Source organism: Periplaneta americana, chromosome 17 (genome assembly GCF_040183065.1).
Source record: "Periplaneta americana isolate PAMFEO1 chromosome 17, P.americana_PAMFEO1_priV1, whole genome shotgun sequence".
Taxonomy (NCBI): domain Eukaryota; kingdom Metazoa; phylum Arthropoda; class Insecta; order Blattodea; family Blattidae; genus Periplaneta; species Periplaneta americana.
In genome coordinates, this window is record NC_091133.1 from 36162137 (window position 1) to 36186081 (window position 23945).

The 23945-nt window shown below is 34.3% G+C and overlaps 1 protein-coding gene across 8 annotated transcripts in view; it reads right to left on the minus strand.

Annotated features, from left to right (window-relative positions):
* Positions 1-23945, minus strand: part of Bili (FERM domain-containing protein 8 Bili) — a 74981-nt gene that overhangs the window by 41978 nt on the left and 9058 nt on the right. For 5 of the 8 annotated variants that reach the window (XR_011330328.1, XR_011330327.1, XM_069817469.1 and 2 more), the window contains exons 2-5: positions 22722-23016; positions 10425-10573; positions 8157-8476; positions 2196-2369 (exon numbers count right to left, since the gene is read on the minus strand). Coding sequence is in view for 6 of the 8 variants with exons in the window: in XM_069817469.1 (XP_069673570.1) it covers positions 2196-2369; positions 8157-8476; positions 10425-10573; positions 22722-22742 (664 nt within the window). In the remaining 2 variants the exon portion in view is untranslated. Of the gene's footprint in view, positions 1-2195; positions 2370-8156; positions 8477-8534; positions 8606-10424; positions 10574-19259; positions 19287-22721; positions 23017-23945 lie in introns of all 8 variants that reach the window. The other 3 variants (XM_069817466.1, XM_069817467.1, XM_069817468.1) reach the window with 3 other exon arrangements.

The following is a 23945-nucleotide window of genomic DNA, read 5'->3' on the forward strand; positions in this document are numbered from 1 at the left end:
ATTTTAGTAAATACAATCGCAAAATGAAGCAACACAACAAAGCGCACAGCTATTATTTGACTATTTGAAGGCAATAAAGCATCAATGGAGGCAGAGGAAGTGAATTATGTGATTTTCAACTTCCACCTAGACTTGACTGTAGACCAATTCCACTTCCCACTATCTTTCCAGTGAGAAATTAGTTCACAAAACATATTACAGGTAAACAGTAGAAGGAAAGCTGCCTGATGTCAAGCACTTGACACCTACCTAGACCACACCATATATCCATCATGATCAGTATTAGTATCGATCTTATACATTTAATTTTTAAATTATCGAAGTTAAATTAATTATACTCCGTATTGCGTGATTTCAAGTTAGTGTAAATACATTTTTTTTTGACGGAGGGAGGAAGGGGGCTAAGGAAAGTAGGCAGATATTGTAAATTCATACCGAAAATAAGCGTTGAAAATCAAGAACAGAAGCCAGTGACATGCTTCGACTTACTGCAGATCATGACTGCCTAGCTGCTCATCTGGGCAGAATAAAATTATGTGAACACCAAGAATAAAAATGGATTAAAAATACCTACTAAATGCACAAAATTAATGAAAAACTTAAATGGTTCTAATATTTGAGTGAGCTCTACTGCGAGAAAAGACACGAAATCTCTTAAATGTCCCTAAATGTGAGCCACCGAAAACCAAAGCACAGCAAACCCAATCCGAAAAAAATTTTGGGAACAAGAATTACAAATATGAAAAGTAGAAGATATATGGATAAATTTTTAGAAGTGATTCCTTAAGCAGGAAAAATATGAAATGTTAGATTGCACATGCACAGATATCAATCTGTTTTATTAATAATATGATATAGCCAAATCCTGAAGAAATGTATGTATTCCGAGAACCTAACCACAAATTTTGCATCATAGATATCACATAATGCTGCGAAATGCTAAACAAAGATGAGAAACAATAATTTAAAGCCCCTACACAATTCGACGGATTGAAAAAACAAGTTGCAAGGAAAGAAGTTGGAGGTATGGGGTGTAACAATTCAATTGTAAGTTATTACAATACATGTGCTAAAGTATGTAAAATTTATTTTATGAGGAAGACAACTGAAAATTTTGGAAGTATTGATAGAGAGCTTAATTTTTATTACTGTAAATTATAATTTAAAATTATGTTTTAAAATCCATCCTATTCTGAATTTAATTATAAAAAGATAACACAGTTTGCACTACATATTGATGACCATCAGTGAGAATAGAGATGCAAGTTCAAAAGAACATATTGGAAGGTGAAGTCTAGTATGGTAGAGGCCGGCAAAGTTTAAAAAAATGGTCATTTTGACTTTCCAAAACAGACTTTTCTCTACACAAGGAGAACGAAGGGGCTAAGACACCTGCCCTTTTCACTGTAGCATCCCCGCATGTTTACTAATAACCGCCAATAAAATCGAGAAAATCTGTTGAACTTTTTTCCAGACTTATTTTTTACCTGCCTAAAATATTTCGGTCTCTAATCTCCGGAAATAATGGCGATATCGGGGAACAGGATGCAGTATTGTATTCCCCCTTGACTTACTTCGGACACGATAGCATCAAAACAGGAATCCCGAACACAAGCTGATTTTCGAGAAAAAATACAAAAACCTCTATTCCGCCAACATTCTCGCCTCCATAACTCCGCTGTATATGTAGTGAGAACAAAGGTAATTAGTGCGGCGAATAGAGCTCCTCGAACTCTATCTGTAGTGTAAAGGTCAACCATCTGTCCCCAGGCATATGGACAGTATAAGCCGGCAAAGTTTAAAAAAATGGTCATTTTGACTACCCAAAACAGACTTTTCTCTACACAAGGAGAATGAAGGAGTTCAGACACCTGCCCTTTTCATTGTAGCATCCCCATACACCCGATTTATAACTTATGTTGTGTTCAGGTAATACAGGGGTTTTCTCCAGGAGCTCCAGTTCCCCGTGGCATCCCAACAAATCTCCATCTCATCATTTTGTCTTCTACGGCATACCCTGGGCTATGGCTCCAACGGTAAATTGATCTACACAACTGACTTCATATGTGTGAATGACGAACAGTCAAGTATCCGCCACCAGAAAAAAAATGCAAATTAACAGTTCCCTGGTAATCACAAGAGTAAGGACACTGTAATTCAATTAACGATTATCATTATTATGGTAGTCATATTACCAAGAAGACCAGAACACATCCAGAGTGTGAAAATGCTAGCTGCAACTCTTGGAAGACCCAATTCCTCTTCCTGTAGAACTGATTGCACTAATTCTTGTACTGTGATATTCACACCATCCTCTAGATCCATGTGAAGCACCACTCGTGACATGAGGTATATGCACATCTTCAATGCTGAAATAAAAACAGACATGCATTGAAACGGACTGTGTTATGAATGGGAAAGGAACATTACACACAAAATCGATTTATGGAATAAAACAATAATGCATTACGAACTAATGATTGCCTTTACTTTTATGTTATTAGACTTAACTACACTATATTTCAGTTAAAATTACTGCTCAAGACAGCACTATCAAATTGTAAAGCTCACTACATCTAATAAGTAATTGTCTGAATTAAAAGTACATATAATTACTAATAAGTATGGTTGGCACAATCAATATTTTCACTGCAATCGACAAATAGACTCTTTCAGTTCGAGTGATATTTTATTTTAAGCTTGTAGTAATCCTACAACTCCTGGAGATGGAACAGGTCAAATAGTCTAACTCATGGTGATAGTGGCGCTAAGTCGGCTTTATAATACTATGATCATAATCAAATAGTTGAATTTGTAGATTCGTAAAATACACATATAAACATGCAACATAATATGGACATTACAGAAAAATTCACTAAATGAAACACAAAATAAAAGAGGGACCCGAAAATACATAATGCAAGTAAAACAACTAGCAAATAGCAAGTTGGCTACAGCACATAATGTTATGTTTTTGAATTGTTTGGTATATTGTTGTTGTTTGCCAATGCTCAAGACTTGAATTTACTCAATTTTCTTGCAAGCGTCCCAGTAGTAATTGATTGATATGTACTGTACATCACAATGCATCTCAAAGAGCTGTAAAGTCTTAAATATTTTTAATCAGGGTATAATGAGGTAGTTTTATATTTAGCAATGGCAGTTCATGGTATAATTTACAGGTGGGTGCATTTAAATTATATCTCATGTCTATAAATTTTATATTCTGAAAAAATAAAAGAAAAAATAACTCATTGGACGGAAATAAACTCAGGAGTCAGACAAGGTTGTGGCCTCCCTCCTTTGCTTTTTAACGTTTATATGAATGCCATTGTGAAAGATTTTAGAGAAACAAAACACAGATATATCACTATTAACAGAAATTTAAAATTAGATGTAATAATGTTTGCAGATGATCTTGTTTTACTAGCAACATCAGAAGATGATTTGCAATTAATAGCTCAAAAATATTCAATGGAAATATCCATTAACAAAACAAAAATAATGGCCTTTTGTGGTAAATACCCAATACCAAGCAAAATTTGTTTAAATAACACAATTTTGGAAAGAGTTAATGAGTTCAATTATTTAGGATATAAACTTTCTTTTGTTGAAAATTTGGATTTATCAGAGAAAATTGTAAAATTCAGCAAATCAATGGGCATCATTAATAGAGTTTTAAAACCTTCATTAGTACAAAAATCAAATAATAGCTCGACCATTCTTATGTTATGGGAGTGAAACGTGGACTATAAGGACAAAAGACTAACAGCTTGAGAGATGAGATTCATGTGCCGAACAGCTGGCTACACTGAATGGGATCGAAAGAAAAATGAAGATATCCTTCAAGAACTTAATGTGTCATCAATACTGGACTATATTTCCAGATATCAGTTAAACTAGAAGGAACACGTCTCAAGAATGGTTTCATCCAGGATCCCTAAGGCAATAATGAAGTATCGTCCAAATGGGAAATAGTCACTTGGTCGACCTATAAAAAGATGGCAAAAAAATTGCTTTTTCAGGCTGTAACATTTCTTTTGGGACTAGTACTTGACAGGATGATGATGATGATGATGATGATGATGAAAACGACCTTCAAACCATACAACATAGTTAACCTTGACATAAAGAAATAAGTAACGAAATATAAAAATGAACGAAATTACGAATAAAACATAATTAGATACAGGATCAGCTGTTTTTAATGTCATATAAACACTTAAAATACCAAGTAAAACTATACATATATTAAACATAAGTACGTACTTAGACCTACTTGAAGTACAATTTACGTTCTTTGCTATAAGCAAACTTACTGATAACTTTCTGGTTGAAATTGCAAATGTTCATGATGAAGTTTTTTTTTTCCACTGAAAGCATTGCTAATGCCAAAAGAATCTCTTATCCCATGATACTTTTTATAGTCTGCTCTAGATTAAGAGCTGGAGTGGGTTGTTCTACAGTTTTAATTTTCAACTGCTCTACCGTCGAATGCAAACTGAAGGATTTTAACTGCAAATTGGACACGAATTCATGTTAAGAATATATTCGTTTAGTCACTGTAAAATTTAAATACACAGCACTAATAGCAACGACGGTATCCACTTATTTTACTGCAGCAAAGGTTTGCAGGCCAGCTGCAACAGTGATTGCAACACAAAGCTTAATATACCTCTCTTGTGGAATATTTATGCTAGATGCGCACATACGAGAAATGAGTGAGAATTCCTCGTCAGTTGGTAGCAGAGAAAATGCTCATTGGACTGAACGAAAGCGAGTTGTGTCATCTTGTGCGCATCTTTAAACGAATTGCTGCTCAGAAAGAATGAACTGAAATGCTATTGGGAGAACTAACAATTCAATATCGATCCAATTAAAAGAATATAGTAAAGGTGATGGTAAAAGTGATGGCTGCACAAGTCCAACTAGACCAGAAACTACCACTGGTATTTAGTGTGTCTTTTTAAGCAACAAATTCAGAGTAAAAAGATAATAATTTGATAATGAAATGAGAATGGCAAGCAAAATAACAATACTGAGAGAAAACCTATCACAATGTTTGAAAAGAGATCCTTCAACAACAGTTAAAAATTAAATAAAAGTTACAAAGGTGGAAATAAATGGCTAAATCTGAACCTTAAATGTAACAGTTACTCAGGTTTGATAAAAATACAGAGAAATCATTAAGAAATCTATTTGATGTTCATAATATGAATCACTGAGAACTCTTTTTGAACGTTTATTGCATCCTATTTCTCAGTTTTGCATGCAAAAAGCTCCTGCGACCTTAAAACACATCTGCAGTTTCAATTGAGATTCTGGCACACGGAATACATCTATTAGCAAAACAAGAAATGTGGTGGAATAGAACCAGTCACCTGATAATTTTATCCTAATGAAAGTACTTTTACATGTTACAAATCTGACCTCTGATTTTATTCCCTTTCTGAACAAAGCACGTTTTAAAAATTGACTGCCCTTGGCCAGATATGAATCTCGCGAATTTCGGATACAACCTGATAAACACTAGTCACTAAGGATGACGTGTTTAATGTTACTATTTCACACCTTAAACAGAATAAGTGAAATTACAAAAAGACTGTCAAGGAAGTCTGTCCAGAACTTAAAATAGATTAAGGAAAACCACAAACCAGCTGTCAAGAATGTCTCCCTGTTACTATTCCAGAACTTAAAATTTAATTAAAAAAAAAAAACATAAATAAAAAAATAAAGGAGATAAAAATAAAAATAAAGAAAATTTACCTGATGTTAATATCTCAGAATTTAAAATAGAAGAAAACCATAAACAAATTACGAAGGATGGGTGGAGTGGAGAAACATTCTCTCCGGCACCGGGACTCGAACCCAAGTTTTCAGCTATACGTGCTGACGCTTTATCCACTAAGCCACACTGGATTCCAGTTCCGATGCCAGATTGAATCCTCTCAGTTTAAGTTCCACCTCTTAGTTTCCCTTTAGTGGCCAACCCTCATGCACTGTGTTACAGATGTGTGACAGTGGCACAATGTCCAACACACTATGTGCAGAGGTGCACTCATTATGAGTGACTAAGTGACCGGGATCCGATAGCATATGACAGGAGTGCGACGTGGATATGCATTAATTTGATATTCAAAGCATAGCAAATTTTCTTTATCTTCCTGTCCCTCCTGCTAGCAATTTGGCAACAGCGCAGTAATGCTGGATAAGTATTGACTGAAGTCAAATGCCTTCTAAAAGCATATGCCGTACAGTTCACCAAATTAGCAAGGAGTGTTCTGTTTAGTGTACACACACCCTGAACATAAAGTAGAATGTCTATCGTTGAAAATATATAATTTCCAACATTCAGCCTTTAAGAGTCATACTATATGGCACCCCTAATGCAATAGGGTCACAACTCAGAAAAAATGGGAAATTGAGATATACCCATTACTGAGTTCCTCTTTTTCTATTCTAACATGTGCAATAAGACCATATTTTTATTTTCATGAAATTCCACTACATGGCATATAATTCCTTCTGTCACTGAATATTTCTTCAACATTAAATTAGTGCAACACGGCCACATTTTCAATTGTGGCTAAGTTGCACTCTTCTGCTTTCACTGCAATAAGACCACATTTCTATATTGCAGTCAATAAAAGATCAGAAAGGCAGTGATTACAAGCTTACAGCTAGATTTGGATCAAGTGACTCTTAATCCATTGTATGCATTTGCATTAGCTTCATATTTTACAGTAATATTCTGTCTCGTAGTGAGAACCGTTCAGAAATGTGCATGAATCGCAGTAGTTTCATCTTGATACTTAGAAATTTAACGTGAAAAAGTTACTGAAACAAAATCAAAACTTCTGAGGACAAAATTTATTTCTGGTGATAAAAACGGGGACATTTGCTCCCAGAGAACAGCAACTCAAAACCGGGGACTGTCCATCTGGTCAGCCTACTACTTAATGTACAAAGTTTCTTGAAAATCTACTAAAGTTATTAGTTTTGTCCAGCTAGATTTGCGTTTTGGATCATTGTGCTATGTTCAGATTAAAGTTCTGAATTCGAATTTTATTTACTGCAATTGGATCGCAAGTCGGAAAATCAAGAAGATAATTAAGAAAATAGTATTGGAATTGTTTTTAAAATGATCTGAAGTGGAAATAAGGCATGTTAATAACATTATTTCAAGTTTCTTTTAACTTTAAATTCAAATAATTGATTAAATGACGATCTTACTCGTGTTAATTATGTATGCATGTGGCGCTTACAGCTGTTTCGGTGTTACTTGACACCATCCTCAGAGTCTACTACATTTCGGCGCTATCTCAACTTCGCTGCCTGTTGTGTGGGTGCGTTCGCGTGATAAAGAGTTGTGTCAAATAGTGTGTGTGTTCTGAAATTGATCTGTGTGTTGAGAATTTGATTAGGGTGTGTTTTAGTGTGCCTGTATATTTCATATTGTTCTAGTGTGTTGAGTTTTAATAAATTATTTATATTCAAATGTTAAAAGTAGTGTACGAAAGATTCAACATGGATTTAAATTCAAATTCTGATTTTATATCAACTCAAGAAAAGTTCTGAAGCCTCTCCTGAAAAATAAGTCAGTTTTAAGTTGTGGCTCTCTTGCATTGGGGATACGATATGTTATATGTGTTAGGCATTGTATTTCGTAGAAATACTTACCATTTCTACACATTTCATTTTGAGAGAGTACTTAAAACTCAACACAATCTCCTCGTTTGGTGAGCTGTGGTCACGCGAGAATTACTACACCAAAACATCTTACTAAGATTATTTTAGTGAATAAGTACATACTTTCGGCATACTGTAGTCTCTGCTGTACTCTGAATTAAAATCTTGCACAGTTGTTTTTATCAATTTTATTTTTACAATACAATGCACATTCATTCCCAAACTGGACATTTAAATTTGAGCACAGGGAATTTATATCATTTAAATACGAGTCCAATGGGTTAAGAGATGTCACAAGAAAACAACAGCCCAAAGGCATCAAATTGAAAATGGTTATCAGTTAATCTGAGATTGGTGAAAAGACCTAATGAATTAATTGTCAAGTAACTGTCATTAAAAACCAAACAATTTCCCAACATCCAAACTGTTTCACCTATTATAAATAATTTATATAAAATCATACTTACGTTTGGCCGCCACTAATTGACTTGACTGCTGCTCATCAGACTGCAGCTCGGCCGAACTGCTCTCTTTGGACTGTTGCGTGGTGTCCGATGAGCCCGATGTGTGTGAGTGCAGTGATCTGTCCCAGTCTCTGTCTCTATCTCTGTCCACATCGTGACCTATAGTGCCGTATCCCACAGACGAGGCTCCAAGATGGGGTTTGTCCCTCTCGAACCGTTGTGACACTGTGTACAGGGGACCCACCTCATCAAATTGAGGCTCTGAGTTGATGTTGTAGTCCCCACGTATGTATTCCTCACGAGTACGATCACGCAGGTAATCACTGAAATCGTTGTGCATTCAAATTAAGCTAAAGAAAAATAGACAAACTGGAATCATACCATAAAGAACGGGTCCCAAATCTATGGTCTGCTGACTGGAATTGCACCACAAAGTTGGAACAGCTCCGACTCTGCATTAAAAAAAACACAAGCAAATTAGTATTACAATAATAGAATTCAATTCAATGAGATATCTAGTGAATACATTTTGTCTTTTCTTCCCTTCTCAGGATGCAAATTTTGGCAACAGAATAGTAATGAAAATACCGATATAAAACTTATTTAAATGATATACAAAAACCCTTTCTTTTCAAAATTTTTTACATGTACATGTACATTAAGACATGTTCAAAACTGCAAACTGAATCAGGGCTAGAATCAGGCAAAATATGTTTAATATGAGATGATGTAACTCATTTCAATGTACAATCAGGGGCGTATCCAGATATCATTAGAAGGGGACGGGCTTTTGAAGTTTGCTATTATTATTATTATTATTATTATTATTATTATTATTATTATTATAATTATTATCATCATCATCATCATCATCATCTCAATATACTCTATTACATTACGTAATACTACATGCTAATTATGGTCTTACATTAGTGTTATTAATACTTGTACATTTAAGAATAAGATATTGACTGATGAGTATTGGTCATGTCATGTAAGTCTATAAGCTGAGTTTATGAATCCAACAAACTCTTTTAAACTGTTCAATCACTTTTACTCCAGACCAGCTGTCTTTTTTAAGTAAACTGTTCAAGATTTGTCTTTCACTTTGTAGCTTGTTACTCTGGTATGGAACTGTTGCACAAACACTTTGTACTATGCTAATTCTAAAAAGTTGTAAGTAGGATCTAATATTTTCATGACTAGTCATTATTGTTATATCTGGATTTAATTTTAGATTTAGTGATAGTCTGCTAAATTATTATTATTATTATTATTATTATTATTATTATTATTATATTATTATTAATTCGTTAATTTCCTTTGTAAAGACCGCTTCCTCTTAGAAAGAAAATCAGTAGATTAACTGCAGAGATAGTATTTCAGTTCTTTGTAGACTGGAACTCCTAAAAAAAAAAGTGAAATGCATAGCCAAATTTTTGGTTTAAAGGGTCATATAAGCCAATGTCACCTACTTTCTGAATACGTCCCTGAGTACAATATTTGTATTAAAGGAGAATGTAAACATAAAACAAACTTTTCTTTCTCAGAAAGGAAGTTTAATTTTCTTAAATGTTGTTCCTATTCTCAACGAGCTGTTATGTTCATGGAGAAATGTGGATGTATATACTGTATGATTGAAACGTAATTATAATCGTAATGATATTCAGGGAATAAGAAATTATAGAAATCTGTCCTGCAGCTACTTTGTTATTCACAAATACGTATCGTAGAATGTTTTGGTGCCTTTAGTAATATGCTATCCTGATAACTATCTCTAAGCTACAGTTTGGTTAAAACTGTGTTCATATTATTAAATTATATAAAGAAAGAATTACTATTCTTGAGATTTCAAAGAAACAATAAACGTGGAATACGTAACAATGACATTTTCGAGTTACTGATTTAACGTAGGTACAATATGGATAGTTGCTTTTGGCTTGTAACTTCTACTGTTCGTACATAGAAGGAAATCTCAGACACTGTCCAAAAACAACCAATGAACAATTCGATTATCCAACATTATCGAATGGTTCAATAATGTGAAACAATTGAACGAATTAATTTGGTTCAGATATAAAAAAAACAATTTCACCGATAGTACCCACGACTAGCAAGCACCACGCTGTTAAAAAAATGACTGATATGAGCATGTGCAGCATGCTTATGCTCGCCAAGTGTTCATTAAGCTACTGTGCAACTTTCTTCACTAACCAACAACACGTTTCTTATTCAGAAATATGCTTTTGCAATACTGCTAAAATTAATTACCTGTACTGATCCACCAAATACTCAGGTGGCTGAGGATACACCCTACTCCTGGGATATTCCACTGGTATAACTGTTATATAGTTTTGACTATTGTCTGCCTGGTGATTATCCATGCCTTCAGTAGCTGACATAGTAACCAAATGAATAGTCTGAAATCAGATAAAATATTATAATAAATTTTGAATCTAAAGAAGATATCTACCAAATAATTAATAAAGAATAAAATATTATGTTCTTTCTCTCCATACCGGCATTTCACACATAAAAAAATAACAACGAAAATGTCGATCAATTTTATTTAGGCCTAATATAGAAATTGAAAGCCATAATATTTTCTAAAGTAGGCCTAACAATTTACCTTACCTAAGTGTTCCTTCTTTACTTACGAAATGTAAATAATGCACAGTAGAGCCCCGAATCCAGACTATACGGGCAATCCGGATAAGCAAAAATCTGGATAATACAGAGGATAAGAGCGTTATGTGGTTTTTGATTCTGTAATCTTAAATGGACAAAGGTTGGACCCAGTAATGTAGAAAGACGTTACTCAATGTACAGACCCAGAAACAAAGTCTGGGCATGACCATGTTATAACTGAAACTTGGAAAATTCAGACTGCCCAAATTTTGTTCCTGGGTCTGTACATAATAAACGAGTTTTTATTCATAATACAGTACAGTATATAACTGACTGTAAAAAACTTTGTTACTGTTCAGTACTGTATATACATACATTACTGTAATTAAAAAAGAAAGCAATCCAGATAACATGGAAGGCAGGATAATCGAAGTCCAGATAATCAGGATCCTACTGGATTTTAAAATAAAGTAATTAATGCAATTTATAACTAAAAAGTATATCAAGGTGTATTAATATATAGTTAGCCTTGCACTTTTGTTGTAAGAAAAGGCAGTTGCCATGAAAAAGGGTATGTTGCTTTGTAAATATTTAATTCATATTCCGCGATAAAATGTTTAGCTAATTCTGTAATCTAAATTTAGAAAGAATTTACGTCAGACAAAAAAATTCATCACGATTTAGTATCAGTCAGGCATATAGTACCTATTTTTATAGGGTTGTCTGAAAAGGAATTTTATATGGATATGATAGCTTAGACATATTCAGAGATCATTGTCCTTTGTATGCCAACATAAGAATTGGGTAGAGGAATTTAAGACAGGAAGAATGGAGGTCGAAGATGAATACTATGTTGAAAGACTTACTTTTGTGACCATTCCAGAAAATATTAATTCCATGCATGACATGATTTTGAAGGATCAAAAAACTGGATTCGAGCATATATCAGAGAATGAAAATTTCCTAATTATGTATCTTTCACATTTTACATCATGATTTGGGGTATGAGAAAATTATCTGCTAAATGGACCCTTAAATGCTTGAATACTGAAAATAAATGGCTGATAATGATAACAATTTCGAAGTTGCTTTACAGTCATTTTTAAGAGGATTCTTCTAACTTTTCGAATTGCACTGAAACTAAAGACGAACATGGAACCCTCAATACGATCAAAAAACAAAAAGGCAATCAAAAGAATGGAAATAAATACTCTAGTTCTCCCTACCCAAAAAAATTGTGGAGTAATGTTGTGGCTGTTTTTGCAAGATAATGCACCCGCACACAAGTCACTGACTGTGTTGCAGAAAACTGACTAAATTAGTTTTGAATTGATTAACGATCTACCATATTCACTAGATTTAACCCTCTCAGACTATTACCTATTTCCAACACTATTAAAAATATCATTCATTGAAAGGAAATGTTTTCATCAAATGAAACAGTCGTAAGTACTGTGAAACAGTGGTTTGCAAGACCAAGACAAGCAATTTTTAAAAGGTTTATAATCAGACAGAATAAGAAATGAACCTGTGTTGGAAAGAGTGGGTGAAGAAAAAATGATGCTGAAATTGATCAGGAAGAGGAAAATAAATTGGTTGGGTCACTGGCTGAGAAGAAACTGCCTACTGAAGGATGCATTGGAAGGAATGGTGAACGGGAAAAGAGTTTGCAGAAGAAGAAGATATCAGATGATAGACAACATTAAGATATATGGATCATATGAGGAAACAAAGAGAAAGACAAAAAAATAGGAAAGACTGGAGAAAGCTGAGTTTAAGTGAAAGACCTGCCCTTGGGCAGAACACTTACTTATTTATTACTTACTGGCTTTTAAGGAAACCGGAGGGTCATTGCCGCCCTCACATAAGCCCGCCATTAGTCCCTATCCTGAGCAAGATTAATCCAGTCTCTATCATCATATCCCACCTCCCTCAAATCCATTTTAATATCTTCCCATCTACATCTCGGCCTCCCCAAAAGTCTTTTTCCCTCCGGCCTCCCAACTAACACTCTATATGCATTTCTGCATTCGCCCATGCTTGCTACATGCCCTGCCCATCTCAAACATCTGGATTTAATGTTCCTAATTATGTCAGGTGAAGAATACAATGCGTGCAGTTCTGTGTTGTGTAACTTTCTCCATTCTCCTGTAACGTCATCCCTCTTAGCCCCAAATATTTCCCTAAGCACCTTATTCTCAAACACCCTTAACCTATGTTCCTCTCTCAAAGTGAGAGTCCAAGTTTCACAACCATAAAGAACAACCGGTAATATAACTATTTTATAAATTCCTTCAGATTTTTTGACAGCAGACTGGATGATAAAAGCTCCTCAACCGAATAATAACAGGCATTTCCCATATTTATTCTGTGTTTAATTTCCTCCGGAGTATAATTTATATTTGTTATTGTTGCTCCCAGATATTTGAATTTTTTCACCTCTTCAAAAGATAAATTTCCAATTTTTATATTTCCATTTCGTACAATAATCTCGTCACGAGACATAATCATATAGGGCAGAACACTAAATGAATGCAATGAATAATTTTCTTTATGACCATTATGCTAGGCTAAGTGTATGGAGCTGAAAGATGATTATGCTGACAAACAACTGTTTTGAAATACAGCAACTTTTCCTATGTTAGGCTAAGAACTTATAATACTACCTTATAGATATTAATTTGAATTTTGGATCTAGAACTTTAATAATAAAGCTAAAAATTATGAATTCGTGACATCTCCCCTCCCTATACAGTACATCTGAGCCATGCTGGCACAGAAAGTGACAAGCCGCATACTGAGCAGGAAGCCACGCATCTGCTGCTAAGCCATGTGTGCTCTAGTGACTGCTGTGCTAAGATGACATGCTTGCTCTCAAGGCCATTCTCGTATCAATGCGAATATCTCCATAAATAAAAGCAGCACTGGTAAACAGTAGTGGTATTGATCGATCAATATATATTTAATTAATTAACTATTTTCATTTAATCGATTAATCGAGTTTTGATAGAGTTCAAAAAATGTTTTAATATACTGTAATACACAATTATTGTTAAATTTAACTTGTGTTCGGTAATAAGCATAAGTATTAAATGTTGTGTATCTGTATACATTGTATTATTATATTACAAAACAACTATTTTAATTACTTACTAATATATTTATTATGAGGCTTATAATTTATTGTGTCAATTTCTCCGGGAATTTTTGAGACAAACATAAATAACAAAAAGTGTGAAGACTCAGTTAATACTGCTTCATCCATGATTTTAAACATGTGAGTGCACTCACATGCTCCAAATTAAGTGCCGCTCTACGTTTAGTAACAATGTTTCTTGCATCACTAAACACGAAAAAACTTTTTTTCTGTCAAGCACTTCTCCACAATAGTTCAATTTAAATCCAAACGTTTCACCGAGTTTATCTCTCAAATTCTCATATGACATAATGGAGCTTACACTTTTCACAACCACAGAAAACTGATTTTTTTTTTCCTTTATCAAATTAAACACACAACCTTCATACACAAACTCAGTACAGAAACTGCAAAATGCAAAAGTACAGCGGTCGAGACAGAAGACCAGCCCCTACTGTAATGGAATTACCAGATTTTAGAAAGAGAAGAAGGTAGTTACACTCTCACTTGTACACAGTGTAGACATGGATATTTTATAAGGGATGAGGGGGACGAATCCCGGAAAAGTATGTATTTCATATGCTAGGAAGATGAGCTGACAACAAGTGGATGTTTTCTTGGAAAACCATAAAACTTAATAAGGGTTTCACATTGTTTTTCAGCTTTCAATAGAGATAGACTAGGTCACTGTCCTCATATCTTCATCTCTTTCTGAAGTGTTTGTGCAAAGATTTTCCCTACGCTACCTGGTTTACAGTTAGAAAATAACAGTACTATTGTGCTTTTAAGTAAGCAATTTCCGAGAGAGAAATATTGTCAGAATTTTAGTATGAGTTTGTATTAACAAACTAATAATTAATATCAACTACAACTGATTAATTATAATAGACTCGATTAAATATTTTGAAATTGATCGATTAATCGATTAAATCCCACAACACTAGTAAACAGACATTCAATAAGAAAACATATTTACATATACAACACGTACATAAAGAATAGGATTATGTGCTACTACCAACGAAAATTCAAACGTGAATTTCCTGACAGGCCAGTATCTATCAAAGTACAATATCAAGGTTATTTATATATAAATAGATTCAATAAAACAGGTTCTCTAACAAAAGTGCTCTGTTCTTACAAAGAAAACTTGGTGTGGCATGAGAACCTAGTTCATGCAAATCTCCGAGATGTTCAGCACAGCAGACAGGGATTTGTAAAGCATCTGCAGGAGTGGCAATAAAATTATTTACACTAGAACCATACAGAATTCCATTATGTCTTGAATCAGAGCCCCAAGATTAAAATCGCAGGCTTAACTTTCGTAATTGGTGTTAGAAAAAGTAAAATATGAAGAACTTGATACCAGATCAATTTTTTTTTCTGAGGCAGCTAGGTTTCATCTGCATAACCACGTGGCTTCACAGAATGACAAATATTGGTCATTAGCAGAACGAGGTATTGTGCATGAAGCTCATTGTACAATTCAAAAGTAGTGGTGTAGTGTGACATTAATGGCTACAGAATTACTGGATCATTTTTCTATCAACAAACAATAAACAGTGCTAGGTACATCGGTCATATTTTGGAACTTCTATGTATGTGGAATGTGTCTCGGTGTATTTCCAATAACACAACGTGATAGTCCATATTGCATATGAATCCATGACTGAAGTGCGCCTGATATTTGGAGACAGAATTATAAACAGGAATTCACAGTTCATCAGATCCCCCGATCTCATACCTTATCTCTGGGGAATGTTATAAAATATTGTATATAAAATTAATCCCCATTTGCTAAATGAACTGAAAGAAAACATGCACAGAGCAATTACGCCCATAACAATATAAGAATATCTCTAATTGAGGTTTTTGCTGATACGTACATTTATTTGACGATATGTGTCCGAAGAAGAACAGCTGTTTGTATACATCTGAAGTCTGATTAATGAAATAGGCCTATGTTAGTAGTCAGCGATGTATGCAATGGAGGGGGGAAGAAACTGGCCACCCTACTCCATTATCTCCTGGCTTAGTTGCCTCGTGAGCGACACCTTATTGGTGTCATTTAAAAGGTTCCAACCTGTCTTCGGACAGTTGACTAAACAACAATAATAGAAGAACTAGTGCGTATGAATGACAGCTACTTGAGAAGGTGTGAAGTATTCGTAGGAGAAAATGGACATCACATACAGCATCTCCTCTGAGCAGGGTGAGTACCAAATGACGAAAATGTTAAAATGTTACGTTTTATTTAACGACGCTCGCAACTGCAGAGGTTATATCAGCGTCGCTGGATGTGCCGGAATTTTGTCCTGCAGGAGTTCTTTTACATGCCAGTAAATCTACTGACATGAGCCTGTCGCATTTAAGCACACTTAAATGCCATCGACCTGGCCCGGGATCGAACCCGCAACCTTGGGCATAGAAGGCCAGCGCTGTACCAACTCGCCAACCATGTCAACCCAAATGACGATGTGTTATCTATGCCACTACCTAAGTTTTAACTAGATAAGTTGTGAGAGCATGCATGCCATCTTAATTGCAGACGTGTGGCTTCCTGCCCAGTATGGGGTCAGTCAACTTCCATGCTAGCATGGTTCACATACACTATAGTTTTTTTATGTATGCACTACCAAGGAAGATGAAAACCTTCTGAATAACTTTATGATATCTTTACTGTGTTAACTTTCGCAATTTATCTGGCTGGCTAGTTTCGAGATGGTGTCCTTCATTGTCTGAAGCCTAGTGAAGCTCCCACGCTGTCTTCTGATTTCCTGTTGTGATGAGATGTGTTCATGATTATGTCGAAAAGGATGTGTTTTGAAATTCAGTTGAGTGTTCAGGAGTGTTTTTGTATGTTTATAAATTTCATAATGTTCTAGGGTGTTAAGTTTTTGGTTTTTTGGTTGGATGTGTAGTATTTTCACGTCAGTGTTTATGTTGCTGTAACTGTGATTGGAGTTTGTGCGTAGGTTGAAATTTATAAACATACAAAAACATATCCACATCACATCCTGAACACACAACTGAATTTCAAAACACACACTCTTTTCGACACAATTATGAATACACCTCATCACAACAGAAAATCAGAGGACAGTGCAGGATCTTCACTAGGCTTCAGACAATGAAGGATGCCATTTAGAAACTAATCAGCCAGGTAAACTGCAAAAGTTAACACAGTATAGATGTCATAAAGTTATTCAGCGATTATGAGTGTTAAAAGGGTGTATCAAAGAATGAATATTAAAAACCTAATATAAACTGTATAACTTTGCATTTTTGGATGTTATGGAGCAACAACAAAGAGGAAATTTGTTTAGGTTTTTTGAAGAATGAAAAGAAAAATGTGTAGAGAATTTAATATCAACTTGAGATCAATACTATACTTATTCATACTACTCGAAAGTGTAAGTGCTGCTTTAATCCATGACAAATTATCTGAAAGCTACGAGTATTTTGGTCAAAATAAGTTGCAGAAGCAATTTTTCCAGAACAGTTCGGTTTTCCCCACCATTCTAAAATTATTGTTCTATTATCATTACGCCATTACTTTACCGACAAAACATAATTCTTGCTGTTGAACATGGGTGTAAAAAAGTAGTTAGATTTTATGTAGGACATATGTAATATATATATAAATTATTATATTTTGTATAACATAAACATTACTTATGGTAAGTGCTATAGGTGCACAATCAAGTGAAAAACCATAAAATTAAACTTTATTTCATGCCGTTTGTTGTATATCATCAAAATAAAAAAGTGTAATAATTTTCCTTCTTAGGGTCCTTATGGATGGACAGTTGCACCTTATTTTTTCTTGCTTTGTTTGCCAGATGTCTATGAAGTCTCACAAGACATTCTCCTGCAAAAATATTTGCAGTCTCAATAGAGTCATTGATTCACAGAGATATCTGTCTGCATAGCATCCAATTATTTTGCCTGAAGAGCAGAGCTCTTTTGTGTGTTATAATTATATGATACAAGACCTTTGGTTCTACTTCATTTTCGAATTTATATATCCGATCTTAAGAAACCATCATCTTTGCTCAGGTTGAATTCGCCAACTTTGAATATAGTGACAAATACATGGGTCATTGAATAATTAGTGGCAACATTTGAATTACCAACAAAGAAAACATTTTTGGAACAGTCACATTGTTGCAGTGCTCAGAAGTAGTAGCAGTGCTCAGAAGTAATCTCCTCCATCATGAAGAACCCACCTCCACACTTCAGGGAGATGATGGATGCCATCCACATCATCTTGTTGTACTAATCTTTAACAGACTGCTCTACTGCTGCTATAATTGCCTGTTTTGTTCTAAAGTGAACTCCTCTAAGTGGTAATTCCATTTTCGAGAAAAGGTCAAAAATCACATGGACTCGTATCAGGAGAGTATGGAGGATGCTCCAGAACGTCTCAGTTCCATCTGCGAAGTAAATTAACCACAGAGGCAGCTATATGAGAGCGAATACCATTATGTAGCACAATAGGATGAGAATTCAGGAGATTTGGACGTTTACGGCACACTGCTGGTTGTAAATGGTGTTCCAGAAAGTAACTGTACTATGCATCATTCACACGATTTCCTACAGGAACTGAATAAGTGAGAAGGATTCCGTCAAAAACATAACCAACAATGGTGTTCTCCCAGCAGTGCTCTTACAGCATTCACTTACCGATTAAGGTCTTCCAGCTCCATGTTTTTGATGAACATCTTCTCTCCCGCTGAAAAATGCATGCGTCCATCTAGCCACGATACGATATAGTGAAGTCTCTCTTCCACAAGCTTCCAGTAATGCTGTATGACATTGTCGAGCATTCTTCCTTTTGCGATCTGAATTTTAATGAATGCATCTTTTTTCATATTTGCTAAACATTTTAGAGCACTACAGATAACAGTCTACAAATTAAACTCACTACAAATATCTTATGAGATTATTGTCTTCAAACTCATAGAAAACACACATCAGATGCTCTTCTTTCTCACTGTTATCAGCTTGCATCATTTACTGCTGATAGCGCCACATACAAACATTTTTGCCACTAATTATTGAATGGCCCATGTATAGTAATTACCGGTACCGGTACTTGAATGTTGTGGACAACTGTGTACACCATACTTTTATGTACTGTGTAAAATATAATTTAATGAGAAAGATAATCAACGTAATATAATTAATAATTACATACATTAGATTTATCCTTACTGCCATAAATTGATAAAGCCAATAAAAGCAGATTAGGTGACCGAAATATAGATGTTTCTGATGTTAACAACTTCATGTTAATAAAACATAATAACATATTGATTGAGGCTATTAAAAAAACTCACCAATTAAGATGAAGCATATGCAAAGACCTGGTGTAACAGAGATTGGTTTAAATATTAAGAAGAATATTATAATTCCATTCCTTCTTTTACTTAAAATTACAAAGTGATTTAATGGTGGATAAAATGTTAACAACAGGTATTGTTATGTTACATAATATTATTATAATAGCTTTAGAATCAGTTATTAAGTGGGTAAATTTTTAGTTAAATACAACTATGTAAGTCATACTTAAAGAGAGAGAATGTGCTATAACATTACATTTTGAGACATACTAAACATATATACAGAGTGATTGAGGACGAGTAGTAAAAATTTTAGGGGATGGTAATATGAACTACTGTGAGTAAAAATTCATATATACATGTGTCCAATTTTCAATGAGTGTCGCACATAATAAGTTTTATAAATGGCATGAAAGAACGACAAATGACTACATACTACTGACTACATGTAGAGAAACAGCTGTCTGCAGTTAGCATGTACAGATTCGATGTGTGTGGTGTGATAAACAATCAGTTCATTGGGTCTGCTGTGTTACCAAATAGTCTTACAGATTGTAGCTACTTAGTCTTTCTGTAAAATGAGTTTCCAATGTTGGCTTCAAGGATGGACATGTTCTTCCAGTATAACAGAGCCTCTGTACATTTTAGCTGTCAGGCGACACATCATTTAAATTTTCCATTATTTAAACAATGGATCGGCCACAGTCGTCAAGTGCATTGGCCACCAAAATTCTCAGAACTTATTTGTATTTATTTTTGTCTACAGGTTAGATGAAAGGCAAAGTGTACAACTACAAAATTAAATTAACACAAGGAACGAATTGGTTACTTACATTATGATCAGTGCTGCTCTCATAAAAAACGACAAGACAACTTCAGAAGAGCAACATTTACTGTTGTCAATAAAGCGGAAAAGTGCATTGAAGCCAGTCATGGAATTTTTTATCCATTACTATGAACCGTTGAAATATACTGATACCATGAAAATACGCAATAAATGTAATCATTATGTCATTAATTTGTCTTTTCTTCTTGCCCTTGCAACGTTTGTTATGTGTAGCATTCAAACAGTTGTATCTTCACATCCACTGAAAATTGGACACATGTTTATATGAACTTTGAACGCACGCACACACACATACATACATGCACAAATGCACACATACACCAATTTGAACAACTCCAACAACACGAGTTAATATTCATTATTGAATTAAAACATAATTACATGGATGCTATTATTACTAATTTAAAGTTATATGAGTAAAAATACACAGAAGGTAATGAAGGTCGATAAATGATACAGTCTGTACCAGTCATGTAAGCATGTTTGATCTCCGTATTAATTACCAGCCAGAAGTCTAGCTGAATGCTCTGTACATGGGCTCATACCATACCATCAGATATATAAAAAATTGTCACAATTGCAAAAGTAAAGCAGATATTCATACACATATAAAAGGACATAATGAAAGATATAATCCACATTATCAAGTTCAATTACTTTATTTTTTCTTTAAAATAAAGAGAGAGGCTGTGCAATAACATTGCATTTTGAGACATATGTAATATTTCTGGGCTCAAGATTTGTAATTCTTAATAACCTCATTTACCTCCAGCTGGAGAAAAACGATATGTATACCAATAGTAAATTTAATATCTATATTCAGCTCCAGTACAACTCTTGGTAACAGATCCACATTTCGATTTCCCTTTACTTGTCTTCCTTGATGATGGAACTGATACGCAGTTCTGAAATGCTGAATGTTTTTACACTTATGACTTTGTGCAAAATCTCAAACTGTGGAAGTCTTAAATTAGATTAAAAAATACTAAAATTAAAATAAACTATTCTATTTACATATAAACACTTTATTATTAATTATTATCATTTCCATATTATATTAGCTGAAGTGACGAGCATTCTGAGTCTGCCACACACCAGAAAGCAAAAGACAGTCAACTGCCATTATTTTCTGAATGAAAATATTTGCTTTCTGGATGAATTAACTCGTAAGTACAGTTACTGAATGTGAATAAAATATGTACAATGGTTAAAAGAGAAAATGAACATGATGTTATATAAAAACATCATGCCTAATGCATTTATATGTTTCTTTCCATACCAGGTAGTATCGGTATGTTAAAACACTATTTTACCAAATCTTGAAATGTATTTTTGTAGAATCACAATGCCTTATTTTCCTTCAGATTTTATTATTGGCAGTAAGTCATGTACGAACATTTTGCAGACATTAACAAAGGATAAGCTGAAAAAATATATTTTATTGAATGTGAAGATAACTGAAAAAGACAGAGAAGAAACCTTTCCGGCAACATAAAAGTTTTATGCAAACTTCTTAAACTTTAATTTTTATAAATTATAATACAGAAAAAAAAACAATGTCTTGCTGTTCCAGTAGCTTTGTGCTATAACGTGACTTATTAATCAGAGAACTTAGATTTAATCCCCAACTTTGACTGAAATGATATATGTGGTGAACATGACAACAGGATTTTTTTCCGAGGTTCTCATAATTTCCTGAGCTTTTGAAAATTTAATTTTACCTACCAAAACTCTCCATTTCACTTATATTTCCCCCAATTTCATACCATTCCATTTCATTAAAGAAAAGGTGCACAGGATACCACATAGACTGCCAGCCAGATGCACATCTTTGTTTATGTAAAGCTCAATGCTGGACACAAAATAACTCGTTGGGAATGTCTAGATAGCGAGAACCACTGGTACACAAGCATGTAAGTTCTAATGACCATTACAGAATTACCTGTGCGTATCTTTGTGACATTTTTTCCTAGGGAGTTTTTTGATAGATTTATCAGTGGTTACAGTGCAGAAAGCTTAATCTGACCCTTTACAAAAACATCTAAATAGAAAACTAGTATTATTGTAGTAATGTATCAATTGAAACATTCTTCTGTGTAGAGGATATTTCGTAAAAGGAGTTTCGTTGTTAATTCTTTGTGGCGGCTTCAAATATTATCATGAAATGAAATAAAGTTTTAATTTCAAACATGGTGCACAAAGTTATTTTTTTTAAGGTTACACCACCAATCATATAACATCCTTAACATTTTGTAAGGTACATTAGGGTTATGGTCGAACAAATGATACAAAGTCGCTCTTAACGAAATTCAGATTGTTACAATTAGTACCACTGTTTGAACAATGACAGTGACTAGTCAAAATTTTCTGAGCATATCTAGTAAAAGCAAACAGAAAAAGTAATGTTCCAGTAAATGATTGATAGCAATTCTGAAATAATGCATCATTAGGCTTATTCATCTCAACATAGTATGAATGCACATTTGTGCCATAGCAAGTTTACAATAGAATATCTTCGATAATAAATTTTGCAGTTTTTATATGCTGTGCTGAATATCAAACTTTATAAAAACTGAAGCATGTGCAATAAAAAACTAAGAATAACAACTTACATGTGGATCGTTTTCCAACATAGCTCACTTCTAAGATTACTTATATACAGGTATCATTGATGGACAGTTCACAAAACACCACTTCCACAGATGCTGGACTGTTAAAAAATTGTATGCACCAAGTGTCGTTTTTAAATCTTTCCAAACAAACACAATTACAAAACAGTTTTATATTTCAGGTAGGTTACTGTACTTAAGCAGCATCTTCAGTGCTTCATCCAGCTTCGACATTGCTGAATAGATCATTGTAAAATATGTCCATCCATAAAATGGAAATGTCTATGAAGTTGAAGCACTGAAAAAAAAGAAACAGGAAGCACACTGAATGCACACATTATTTCTGTAAACAATAAAGAGGACTGTTACACATGAAAGCTCTTCAGATTGTCCATGCACGAGTGAAACAGTGATTATGCACACGAGAGATGGGGGAGGAAGTGGTGGCAAGTACTACAAAGCAGACAAGAGAGAATAGTAATAGGCCTACTCAGACGATTCTTACCTAAATTGTTATTTCTTTTATAAATATGGTAAAAAACCGCGCGCGCACGCACGCGCACACACACACACACACACAAAATGGCTTTTAAGGAACTCGGAGGTTTATTGCCACCCTCACATAAGCCTGCCATTGGTTCCTATCCTGAGCAAGATTAATCCAGTCCCTACCATCCTAGCCCACCTCCCTCAAATCTATTTCGATATTTTTCTCACATCTATGCCTTGGCCTCCCCACAGGTCTTTACATCTCAGGTCTTCCAACTAACATTTTATAAGCATTCCTAGATTCAGCCATACATGCTACATGCCCTGCCCATCTCAAAAGTCTGGATTTAATGTTCTCCATTATGTTAGGAGAAGAATACAATGCATGCAGTTCTACATTGTGTAACTATCTCCATTCTCCTGTAACTTCATCCCTCTTAGCTCCAAATATTTTCCTGAGCACCTTATTCTCGAATATCCTTAACCTCTGTTCCTCTTTCAAAGTGACAGTCCAAATTTCACAACCATACAGAATAACTGGTAATATAACTGTTTTATAAATTCCAACTTTCAGCTTTTTCGAGAACAGACTGAATGATAAGTTTCGCAACCGAATAATAGCAGGCATTTCCCATATTTATTCTGCATTTAATTTCCTCTCGAGTGTCATTTATATTTGTTACTGTTGCTCCAAGGTACTCGAATTTTTCCACCTTTTCAAAGGATAAATTTCTAATT